The following is a 12,531-nucleotide window of genomic DNA, read 5'->3' as shown; positions in this document are numbered from 1 at the left end:
CCCCACTAAAACATTCCCTTCTCACTGGACACAGTGTGTAACAGACTTCCCTCTGTGATACACCTCTGAAGATGCCAGACACAGATGCAGGCAAAACGTTAGGAACAAGATCCACCAGACCATGGCCACACAGCCCGGAAAACCCATCACAACCAGTTGAATCTGGCCATGAAAGCCTTCTACAATACATATTTGCATTGTTTGATATTTACTTGTGCACGTTGCACAATTGCAGTAAAACAGTGCAGAAAAACACTGTTAAAAAACAATTAGTCAATGATTGGTTTTTTCACTGTTTAGTAGGCTCACAATTGCTTTTTATTTCATTCTTGCAAAAAAAAATTACAGATGTATAATTATTTTTTTATTGCACTGGTATCTAACAGAAAACGACTGGTTCTGTGAATTAATCACAATACCCTACACATTTAACCATAGGCACTATTTGCGACAGGATGAGATAGCCTTAAATAAAGAAAATACCTTAAAGTGGAAAAAGGTGTAGAATCAAGAAGTAACATTAAATATACAAAATTATGAGGTACAATAAAATAATGACAAAAAAACTAGGGTTTTTAAAAACCAGGAATGCTACTTGAACATACCACAGAGATTTTCAGCAAACCTGCTTCAGCAAGCTTGACATAGCAAAAGTCTAAAATGTAAAATACTCCAACTTGTCTTGAAAATCCATCCATCTTGCTCTCCAGTGATTAGTGCGCAACTCCGACTGCTTTGCTTAAAGACTGTGCATTGCTGCTATTCTTGTTTACCATGGTTAAGCGCCAGCATGAAGAAACACAGGATGCCTTTAAGATGCAAGGCCCAACAAGAAGCCTCCAACAAACCCACCAGAAACCACTATGTTCTGTTTAATAAATTCTGTTGACTGAAAAGAAAACAGAGTTCTGTCAGCTGGTCAAATGCATCTGAGAAACTGCAAAGACTATTACTGGATTTTTTTAAAAAGTTGCTATAACATTATACAGTAATATATAAGAGAACATAGTTCTACTGAAGCTGTGTCAGCTTTTAAATATTTTACATTAGTCCTGACCCACACTTTTTGATATGAGTTTGACTGATGTCTAGTATGACATTGCAACTGTAAAGAAATACCATTATACTAAAAATAATAAGCTGTTGAATTTTTAAAAAGCCATTTCTAAGGGGAAATTGTTCTGTTCTGAGATCTTAGTCTAATTGTTTCCCAGAGACAGACTCCACACTTTAGGGGCAGTGCACGTAGTACACGGCATAATTTACTAAGCAAACTATACCGCATAGCAGCCAGAAGAGGGCTTATAGGGAGACATTCACTGTGAACAGTCATGGCAGGCTGCACAACTATACCAGCACAATAATCTCAAAAACCCTGAGGAACAGTAGGTGAAGTATGAAACATTTTAAATAAACACAAATGGGAGGAAAAAGATTGTAGCTGGGGAGGACCATTTACAAGAAGGGGTCCCCAACATGGTGGCCGTGGGTGCCATGGCACCCACCAAACGTTTTCAGGGAGCGAGAGAGCCAGGCAAGGCTTCTGAATGACTACTGGAGATTTAATTGGCTGTGCAGATTTTTTTTAATCTTGCTTTGGCAGCAGCTGCCACTACAGCACAAAATTATCCACTGGGTGACTCAAGTAAAGCTGTAGCCCATTTTGTGTCTGTGCCCACCATGTTATGTTAAAAGTCCAAAGCTGCCTGCATGCTCAAAAAAGTTCGGAGCCCTTGATATAAAATTATCAGACCATAGCTCTTCCGACCACCGCAGTTACCACTTTACTGTAATTTGCAAACACGTTAAGAGGCTAGCTTTTTGACAAACTTTATATCAAAATACCCACAGTTAATACTAAAAACTAAGAATACATGATTTACCTCTTCAATCAGTGTGCTGATTTCAGGAGCTGCCTTGTTTGCTCGTTTTTTGAGCTGTCTTTTTGCTTTATTTACATCTTTCTCAACTCTTTTCCAGTCAACCTGTACATAGCCGCTATGACTAGCAATCTAGAACAATAGGAAAAAGACATTTTAACAACAAAGACATGTAATATGTCTGTAGTTAGCCAAACCATTTTAATGAGGTGGTAACCATCAGATGAAGAATTCTGTACTATTTGAAACCTTTGCTAGAAACTGCCAATAAAAGTAGTTTAATCAGAAGAGATCAGTTTCCAAATTTTGTAATGGACATTCACCTTAACAACTGCATGCATCAAATTATTTAATGATTTAATTTAAGATTGTAGGGACAAAGAGAAGCAATATTTAAAGGTTAAAATTATATCTGTGGGCTCTATTCTCACTGCCCTTCAATTAAACTACATTTTTGTCCTTTAATAACACCAATCAGTTTTTGTTTACTGAATCCTATTTTTTTACAAATACATTTACTTATACTCTAACCATCCCCATAGTACTTAATTTTATCCCTGATGAATTGAAAAATGAAAACTCTTAATGTTAAAAGTTATCTTTCCATGGTAACTAAAGCTATATTTATATTTTAAAAATGAACATAGGGAAATTTTCACTGAACCTTTAATTTTAAAAGTTCCCCACATTGTTTGATTTCTTCATAAACAACTTTAACATCTAATTATGGGTGATTCATTCGGCAGAACTACAGCAGTACAGGCAACATGTGAATATTCCCTCATATTGATTTGCTTAAAAATATAAAAGCCTTCCACCTCCCTTTATGGAAAAGTGAATTAGTCTATACTAGAATTATAGTTAAAAAACAACTAAAATTAAGAAGTCTACATACTTGTAGCAAAAGAAAGCCACCACCCACTGCTGTTGCTGCAAGCTTTCCAACCTTTTGGAATAAAAATCCTGCACACCTTAAAGAAAGGGGGGGAAAGGCAGAGAAAAATTAAGTTTGCAAATTTATTTGAGAGGAAGATTCATTAAATGCTTTAATTGCAATTTAACATGCAAAAAGTAAAGAAACCTGATCACCGGCTTCTGAATTCCAGAATTTTAATTCAAAGTCTCAAAATCCAAAACATTAAGACTCCATGATGTAACTTGCTGTTGGTAAGTTGCAAGAATAGGAAACATGGAAGAATGCTCAGAACACAGATGAAAATGTAAAATAATTCAGGATGCCTCATACCAAAAAATGAGTCTTTGTAAAGCCAGTGGTTAAAATTAGCTTTCTTGAATACATACGCCCATACGCCATTCAGTTACAGCATCTTTTATCACTGTCGATGGACTGTGTTGTTCAGAATGTGTGAGATATTATGTATTTATTCACATACACAGACTGTCACTACACATCTGACACTTTTATTTTGAACAAAATCTTTCCGTTATTCACTTTTCTCAATACTCTCGGTTAATTAAACATTTTTCTACAGTGCTTTTGATATAAATAATCTTTAATCAGTAACTCTAACATATTTAACATTTAGATAATTCTTCCTATACAGGGATATGTAGAAAAGAAATGTGACAGCTTTCTGGATGCGTGACAGCTTTAATTTTAAACTATAAAAGCACTTGTACTCTAATAAGAAAGCATAGGTTTGGCCTTGGCTTTCCTGGGCTATCTAGAGATTTCCAGAGGACTGTGGCAACAGTCAACTTGAGATCCTAGGATCAAGCCCAACAGGGTAAAATTAGCACTAAGGCCCCTTCCGCACAAGCAGAATAATGTACTTTCAATTCACTTTCACAATTGTTTGCAAGTTGATTTGGCTATTCCACACAGCTGCAAAAGTGGATTGAAAGTACATTATTCTGCAAGTGTGGAAGGGACCTAACATATACATAGTACAAAACTGGCTGACCCCTGTACAAATCATGAAAGAAACAAAACCAAGCCACCCACGAAGTGGGGTTTCACTCAACATACCTAGAGAATTCCATAGGTATGAAGAAGCAGAAACCCTTAAAAGCAGTGTGAGGGCTGAATGAGAGCTAAAGGGCCAAAAGGTTGGCATCAGTTGCAGAGGAGTAGCTCCAAGGGGACCGGGGGGGGGGGATGCACGACACACGGGGCATGTGCCCCTGTGGGGGTGTGGTGAGGGCATTCCAGGGAAGGGGCATTCCGGGGCAGAGGATACACCGATGCACCAATCGCTTTTTCCCCTTGCGATTCCTCAGTAGAGTTAAAGGCAAAGAGCAGGAGAGAGAAATCTTCCTGCTCAACCTCTAAGAACTTACAGAATCCTGGACTATGAGATTATAGGGAGGAGGTATGAAGTAGGATTTCCAGACTGTATCCCCACCCCAATATGATTCCTTGGAGGGCCAGCTTTTTTGGGTCTATTGGCATGTGAGACCATGGACATATTAGCTTGTTGGTCCTTCTGTCATCTTCTTAGTAAGCCAATTGATTATGATGCAAATTTTCATCTTTTCCTGATAGATAGTGGCACTTATGCTAGCAGAGAGGGTAAACTGGAAGACAGGGAGGCACCGCAGACTTCGGCAGTGCCCAACCTGGAAGACAGCCCGGCTCCCAGAGTTGCACTGGCATCCAGGCAGACGGCAGCATGGTTGGGGGGGGGGGCATTTTGGGGGATAGAGCTGGGAAGATCTCAGCATAGCCTTCGGAAAAGGATGGCATAGGTTCATCTGGGGCTATGGAAGGCTTGCAAGTGGCCGGAGAGTTTTTGCCACTTACAGCCTCCTGCACCATCTGCAAGCCTTCTGGGTGGGGCTACAAGGCATTTTGACAGCTACATATGATGTAGTTAGTTAGTTAGTTAGTTAGTTAGTTAGTTAGTTAGTTAGTTAGTTAGTTAGTTAGTTAGTTAGTTAGTTAGTTAGTTAGTTAGTTAGTTAGTTAGTTAGTTAGTTAGTTAGTTAGTTCGTCCCATGCTAAGTAGCATATATCGGGCAACAAGTGCTCTCCAGCAGTTTTGGTCTTGAGTGAGTGTTTCAGCCTCTATGTAGTAATACTTAACCACTATTTGCTACTATCAAGGCTCTCTTCCTAAAAGACTTAGGAAAATAATTGATTACATGATACGAATAAATACACATGACAATATTTAAAAGCATTCTGTTCTTACCAGCCTGTTACACCACCCATTACAATCTGAGTTGCTACAGAATACTTTTCTACGATGGGTCCAGAATTTCTTCCAAACACACAGTTCCACCAATGATGACGCCTTGTATATTCTGTTAAATCCAGTACTTCATATGAATCATCATCACTGTCATGTTCTTTAAAAGATAAACTGAAGATTAATCTCCCTCGGAATTTTTAAATAAGATACAGTCACTGCAAGTTGCAACAAATTTGTACAGGCACAGTCAAACATGTACCTACAAATATTAGGTAGCTGCAAAATCAGAAGAGTGCGCAAAGAATTGGCAAATGGATTCTCGGGAAGATCTGTGCTTAAGGTTTTGGCACAAAAGACACATATAGGCAACATACACAGCAAAACTACACTCAGATTTTCACAATTTTCAATTGCTTCTTTTTATACAAGGAAAAAATGAAAGTTGAGGTTCTCACACTTTGAAAAGGAAGATCAAGCAGTCTAGTTATGGTATGGGGACGAGTGTTTTTATTTACAGAATTAGCAGCATATATTTGCTGTTCCAACATAATGAGAAAATATTTGCATAGATGTGAAAGCTAAAATACACAAATAAATTACAGTAGACATTTTCTCGACAGAGGGTGTCAGCTCTTTTTGTTTTAGGTAGCTCTTGCTTTTGTGTCCTGTACTGGAAGTTTTCAAAACATGGTTCTCAAATATTCTCAATGAAACATTAGATGGATTACATTTATATCACCTTGTCTCAGCTCAAAGTCCCTGTAACTAACAGCATTATGGGTTTAGATGAGGGACCTTTTATTTTTTTTAAATCAATGGTTTGCAGTATTTCTCTTTGCAGCTGAAATGCCCTTGACTCCTGTCTGACTTGTTTTACAAAAAGGAATGTTAATACAAAAAGGAATTTTCCTTTGATTCCAAAACAAAAATATCCACTTTTGCAACAAACAACATTAAAACTGTGGGAGTCTATGAAAAAGGGGAATAGGGCTGGTTCCCATAGACAGGACAGTGAAATGTATCGCATATTGCAGGTGTGGAATAACAGTACTTATTTTGAGTCATGCAAAACAGTGCAACCATAATACACGCACAATAGGGGGTGGATCCCTACCCATACCACTTGATTACGGTGTGGGTAATCATACCATACCATAGGAACCACCTATTAATGAAGGACTTCCCGCAATAAAACAGGAAGCCAGTAGTACCTAACAAAATTTACTCAAACATGCGTTTTCATTAGTCAGAGTCCACTTGCAGTTTTACTTTGTTGCTAGAGATAGCCAGCATGGTGTAGTGCATAAGAATGGTGGACTCTAATCTGGAGAATGAGGTTTGATTCCCCACTCCTCCATATGAATGGCAGACTTTAAACTGGTAAACCAGGTTTGTTTCCCCACTCCTATACATGAAGCATGTTGGGAGACCTTGGGGTAGTCACAGTTCTCTCAGAACTCTCTCAGCTCCACCTACTTCACAAGGTGTCTGTTGTCAGGAGAAAAAGGGAAAGTAAATGTAAGCTGTTTTGAGTTTCCTTAAAAGTAGAGGAAAGTAGGGTATAAAAGCCCATCTCTTCTTCTAAGAGAGGTATCCATCTGAAATGATCATGTCTGATTCTCAAAATACTTCCAGCCAAATGTTGTATATGAGGCACTTGCATAATTCAGTATAAAATAACCACTCACTAATATAATCTGGAGTCCACCTTCAACAATAGGAAGTGGGACAAAATCCTACCTTTTAAAACCCTTAACACAACATTTGCAAATATATATATCCAAAATGTGTGAAGGGAACCTCCACACTGAAGCTGTCTTTCTGAAGACATACTAAAGATCATCACCAAAGTGACACAAGGGCCTGGTTGGAACACCAAAGCAACAGAGCCATGGGCATGGGAGAAAACAACTGCGGCTTGCACCTCACGTTACCCCCTGCGATTGCCAGCAAGGTCAAAGGCAGGATGCACACGGGCTGCCTCTGGAGTCCATCCTGAACCCACACTACTGCTACAAGGATGCAAAGTGGGCTGCAGGGTGCTGCCTTTGGAGCCTGCCTTGGACTCAGCAGGTGTAGCACAGGACCGAACATGCACCACCGCTCCTGTGTTGCTGCTGCCTGGCCCAGGTGCAAGAAGCAGCAGCAGCAGATGTGCTGTCTCTGGAGCTTGCCTAGCACACAACCAGGTAGGCAGGGAAGAAGGCTGCCTAGGTGGCAAGAACCTTTGAGCCACTCTTGAAACGGAAGCCTGTGGGTTAGCTGAGTTAGTGTGTTAAAAACAAAAACAAAGAGGACTCTAGCCGTACCCGAAGGGCAATTAAATTGATGTTCTTAAAATATATTACTATTGTTTTTGTACTGGCATTTTTAAAAGCCTCCCTTCCTCCCCGCATGTGTGAAGAAACCTAAAGTGAGATACTGCTGTTTGGATTGGGAAGAGGGAAAGAAAGATCAGCGTCCCCGTCACTTGCTTCTCCTCTTCATAGCAACGCTACCACGAGAATGAAGCTTGCAGAGCAGTCCTAAGGAGGCTTTTAATTAAGACAGAAGCCCCACTGAGCTCAAGGGGGGGGGGTCACTTCCTAGTGAGCATTTTAGGACTGCAGCCTTTCATCCTCCTGGGCCCTCAGGGGGAATCCGCTGCTCGCCCTCCCGAGCTCTGCGCTCCCGAGTCCCCACCCGCACCAGGCGGCAGCCGAGGAGTCTGGCCAAGCACCGCCCACTCGGGAGGCGCGCCATTCCGGCAAGGGGTCTCAAAAACCCGGGCGAGAAGGGCACTCAGCGGAGGAGCCCCGTGCCCCCGAAAGAGGATGCATTTCTTTAAACCGGGGCCTGCGTCTGTTTTCTCGGCTCTCTAATCTCAAGAGAAACGGCGGGGGAGCTCCGGGCTGGAAGTCACCATTGCAGTGAAGCAGGCAGCACGGAAGGAAACGAGGCTCTCACTGACCTGAGGCGGAGCGAGATCTCCGAGACGCCATGTTGGCAAGTGGGGGAGGGGAGGCAGCTGCCGGACTGCTCCGCCCACTCCGCGCCCCTCCCAGATCCCGCGCTCTCCAGGGCTCCAAGTGAAACCCCGGGAGTGGAGAGTGCCGGACGAGAAATGCGCGTGCGCAAAAAATGAAGGCTTGTATGGTCGCTTGCTGCACGCCTGCTGGACTTCTCTTCCCTGTTGATACGAGGGTTGACGTCACCGCGGACTTACTCCCACGGACCTCCTCTTCAGTCAGCCCGGGCATAAGTCTAGGTGGGATATTGTCGAAGGCTTTCAGGGCCTGATTTAACTGGTTCCGGCGGGTTTTCCAGGCTGTGTGGCCATGGTCTGGTGGATCTTGTTCCTAACGTTTCGCCTGCATCTGTGGCTGGCATCTTCAGAGGTGTATCGCAGAGGGAAGTCTGTTACACTGTGCAACAGTGCTGTAATATGCATCACTTTACACTTGCTCACATTGAATTTCACTTGCCACTTTAAAGCCCTTTTCCATTTTGAAGTTCTCCACAATTCATTTTTGTTTTAACCACCCTAAATAATTTAGTATTGTCTGCAAACTTGGCTACCTCACTGTTTACCCCCATATCCAGGTCATTGATGAACAGTTTGAAAAGCACTGGTCCCAACACAGGTGAGGGACCCCACTGCTCACATCCATCCATTGTGGGACCTGACCATTTATTCCTATTCTCTGCTTCCTGTTGGGAGGACATCCTTATTGATATTCTCAAAAATCTCTAAAAGGTTAAGTGAAACAGGATCTACTTTTGCAGAAGCCATATTGGTTTCTCTGCATAGGCCTTATTGCTGCTTCAACTGCAGAGACATTCACAGTGGCAATGGGATATCCACATGACAGTCTTGTCCAGACATCCCTTGCTTCAGCCTTGTGTGGCTGCAGTCTCCCCCACACCATCAGAGGGCTTGCTTTGAGCTTTTTATAATGTTATAGCATTAGAATGATCTATTGAAACAATGTATTAGCTTTGAAATCTTCATTTTCTAAGCCCTTTCCATTTTGCAGCTATATCCTCCCAAAATGAGTAAGTCTTTTTTTTAAAAAAGCTGGGACTTCAGAAGAGCTTGTACATTGTCACAATGTATTGTTATAATGCTTTAGAAGTCCTTTTTTTAAACTTAAAATGGTTAATAATAGTATTGCCTTTTCACATAGGATGCTTCTGAAATGGCTTTTTGCTAGCAGACAACCTGAAGCAAAGTAATTTCCATGGGAAACTTGATGTTCTGCTTGGAATCATGTTCTGTGCTTTGCAAATGATCTCAGAATCTTATCTGTGCCAATCCAAACATTAGCAAATTATGAGTCAGTCACCGCTTCCCCCTACAACAGATCCAAGAGGTTGTATAATAAATGACAAATCTGTTGGCCCTTTTAAGTATTGCTGTGGATATTATGTCAAGAAAACAAACAATATTGTAATATTTATATTACATATATGTAATATTTTAATCTTTTAAAAATGATGAGTTTTGCTCAATTTTTGCCCAATTTTGCTTAGATGTAGTTTTATGTAGGAACAATTACAAGGTGTAGTGCTGGCCACACTAGATAAACAGTTTTCAGGTTACTAGACAGAAAATACTCTGAGACTAGCATTGCTTATCACCTCTATGCTGCTCACTTAGCAGGTGATGATTACAAGAACACCCTTGTTTTTTCTGGCTATTTTGTTTTTTCCATAGGAAACTGATAGTAGAACAGATGCTTCAGACTTCCCATTCATTAAAAAAAATAAAAAGGTGAAGAACTGGGTTGGAGTTAGGAAATAGTGGTCAGTTCAGATGTTATAACAAAACTGTCTGTGAGTTAATGTGAATGCCGTTTTCTATATTGCTCACACATCCCTCTTTGTCTCCCCTAATTATCAATTTTCATAGGACAACTGAAGGTTTCTTAGTCTGGGAAGCCTTGAATTAAGCAACAGTTTGCCATGCCATCTGAATGCTGGTAGTTCTCACTCTGAGGGGATCCTCAGACTACAGCTAACCTTCGTGGTAAGTCCAGTGTTTCTTTCAAATTCTTCCCACAAACCAGGGATTTAAACTGGTATTAACCAAGGTTTAGAAACTGTGTTTGTGGGAGAGGAATCAATCTCCAGTTGCCTGAATTCAGATGTCACAGCAAATTGCAGCTAAGCCAAGGCTTCTGAAAGCAGAAAGCATTCAAACAGGCTGTGTGAGAGGGAAGAGAAAAGGAAACGCAAGACTGCCAGCTTTGTTCAAGCCTGTCGCAGACAAAGTTTTAACATGATACTGAGTAGGTTCACACATTATAGAATTGTTGTGTCTGCACTACCCTGGATGTAAATCTACAGGATAAGAGTCTAAATAAAATATTATTCCATGTATGGACACATGAAGCTGCCTTATACTGAGTCAAACCACTAGTCCACCAAAATCAGTGGCCACTTGTGATCTCCATCACATTGAGCATACATTCCGTTTGGATTTGATCCTTGGTTACGCACATGCTTCCCCTTCTTTAGCTGTCATCCTGTCTTTAGATCAAAGAATCCCTGCAGTTTCTGAAAGTGTGACTTTTCCCTCTCCCTTTGCAGGGAAAGCAAGGAAGATAGATGTGTTTGGCTTTCTTTTGGGTTTTCTTACTCCTCCCCACTTTCCCCCACCCACCTCCCTGCAGTTCTTCTTTGGGCCACCATTTCAGAAGGATCAGAATGTTGTTTTTTTAATTATTATTTTCATGCTGAAGGTCTATTGCTGGAGTGATAGACCCAGTTAAACTGACAAGGAATTGACATGGCCTAGCAGTAGCAGGGGGAAAGGCAGTTGGAAACATCCCCAAATAGAGGTTGCACATAAACATCAAGTAAGCAGGTGGTCAAAATGGTGGATTAGCTCAGCTAGGGATGCTTTGTAGGAGGAGAATCCCTGTGCAAACAAAAAACTACAAGAAAACTCCACTGCAAAGCAAACAGTTGTGGGTTAAGTAGTGCATGCATAAATGGCCAGTATTGTTTCCTCACACTGGCAATGGCTCTCATGTGGAAGTCTTTCCCACCACTTGCATCCTAATACTTAACTTGGGAGGCTTGGAATTGACCCTGGGACCTCTGCATGCCAAACAGATGCTGAGCCATGTCCCCCCCCCCCCCCATGACTGAATGTAATCGGGTAAGATATATAAATACTTCAAAACACTTTGTTCCCCAGCTCACTCAGAAAAGACTGAATATGCACAAATGAAGTATACATAGAGACAGAACTTTTTCAGGTATGCGCTTCCTAGACGGAGTACTATTGCTGGCACATTCACAAAGGTTTTCAGCCCTCTGAAAGGGCTTACTGTATCTAACTCTGAAGGACTTACTATTGTGTTTCCATCTGTAAAGACTGGAAAGCTGTCTAGCTGCTATGACTCATTAGGCTTAATTGAGGATCATCAAAAACCCAATAAAAGTTGTATTGTGAAAATAAAATTGAGTCTTGATTACTTGCCTTCAGATTACCTATGCATAAAAATATCAGGACATTCAGTTCTGCAGAATGCTGAAGCAAATAGTGAGATGGTATATTTGGAATGTCAAAAATAGCTATATATTTGGAGAATAATTGGTTTTTGGTTAATAAATTATTTTCCCTGCATATTCTAAATGATTTTTCTCTCTGTTTTAATAATGTATTTTGTAATGCTTTATGGATTGTGCACTATTCTGAGTCTGCACTTTTGGTTTAAAATTAAAGAAAATTTGTTTTATTTTTGCCCATCGCCTTGTATCTACTTTGTTATTCTCATTTATTATTTAGTTTGTGGGATCACCCACACCTTAAGTGCTTTTTAAGAAAGAGAAAGACCGAGTCCCTGCATTGCACAGAACAACCTCTGATGATTTCGGAAACATAACAGCTGGCTGTATTCACTGTCTGGAGAGGTCACCCAAGAAATCTTTCTTCCCAGAACAGTCTCCCTCCCTGCAAGTCACTATATTGGGACATGGTTTACTGAGATACAAGAAATTTACTCTTGAGCTGAGTAGTAACTTAACAATGGCTGATAGAAATATAATTTTGCATACAGATTAATATGACTAAGGTCCCACTGTACCATAAAATCTCCATGAATGGTCACTGAGCTTATCTTCAGAGGGTAGCTATGTTGGTCTGCAGTTGAAGAGCTAGATTTGAATCCACTAGCCCTTTAGAGGCCATCAAGATTTTGAGAGTATAAGCTTTCAAGTATTAAAGCTACCTTCATCAGGTACCTGATAAAAGGAGCTTTGACTCTCAAAAGCGCTCCGCCCCCCCCCTGATCTTATTGATCTGTAAGGTGCTGCTATAATTTTGAGTTTTCCACAAATGCTACCATTTTCATGTCATGGCATTTTAACTTCAGTGTTCACACTATTCCCCCTTTACATCTCTACAAGCTTCTGCTGCAGCACCTACTTAGCTTTCTCAATCCAAATGGGATGGAGTTGGAACTAAATGCATCTCATTTATACCTAACGTTTAGGCTTCTGAGACA

At 40.8% G+C, this 12,531-nt stretch overlaps 1 protein-coding gene across 1 annotated transcript; it reads right to left on the bottom strand.

Annotated features, from left to right (window-relative positions):
- Positions 1-280: 280 nt before the first annotated feature.
- On the bottom strand, positions 281-8,199 carry FUNDC1 (FUN14 domain containing 1). Its single transcript, XM_048495302.1, has 5 exons — positions 7,986-8,199; positions 5,036-5,192; positions 2,776-2,851; positions 1,884-2,012; positions 281-889 (listed from the first exon to the last, which is right to left on the bottom strand). Exons 1-5 carry the CDS (start codon positions 8,014-8,016, stop codon positions 812-814), a joined length of 471 nt encoding a protein of 156 aa, XP_048351259.1. The 5' UTR covers positions 8,017-8,199; the 3' UTR covers positions 281-811.
- Between the last annotated feature and the right edge of the window lie 4,332 nt (positions 8,200-12,531).

Source organism: Sphaerodactylus townsendi, linkage group LG04 (assembly GCF_021028975.2).
Source record: "Sphaerodactylus townsendi isolate TG3544 linkage group LG04, MPM_Stown_v2.3, whole genome shotgun sequence".
NCBI classification, from domain to species: domain Eukaryota; kingdom Metazoa; phylum Chordata; class Lepidosauria; order Squamata; family Sphaerodactylidae; genus Sphaerodactylus; species Sphaerodactylus townsendi.
This window is presented reverse-complemented; position numbering and strand designations above follow the sequence as displayed.

Bases quoted from the DNA above. Each gene is read 5' to 3' on its own strand.
- FUNDC1 (XM_048495302.1), bottom strand. From the start codon at position 8,016: ATGGCGTCTCGGAGATCTCGCTCCGCCTCAG. The intron at 5,193-7,985 runs GTCAGTGAGAGC...TATCTTTTAAAG, and splicing joins GAGATCTCGCTCCGCCTCAG to AACATGACAGTGATGATGAT. The intron at 2,852-5,035 runs GTAAGAACAGAA...CCTTTCTTTAAG, and splicing joins ATGGGTGGTGTAACAGGCTG to GTGTGCAGGATTTTTATTCC.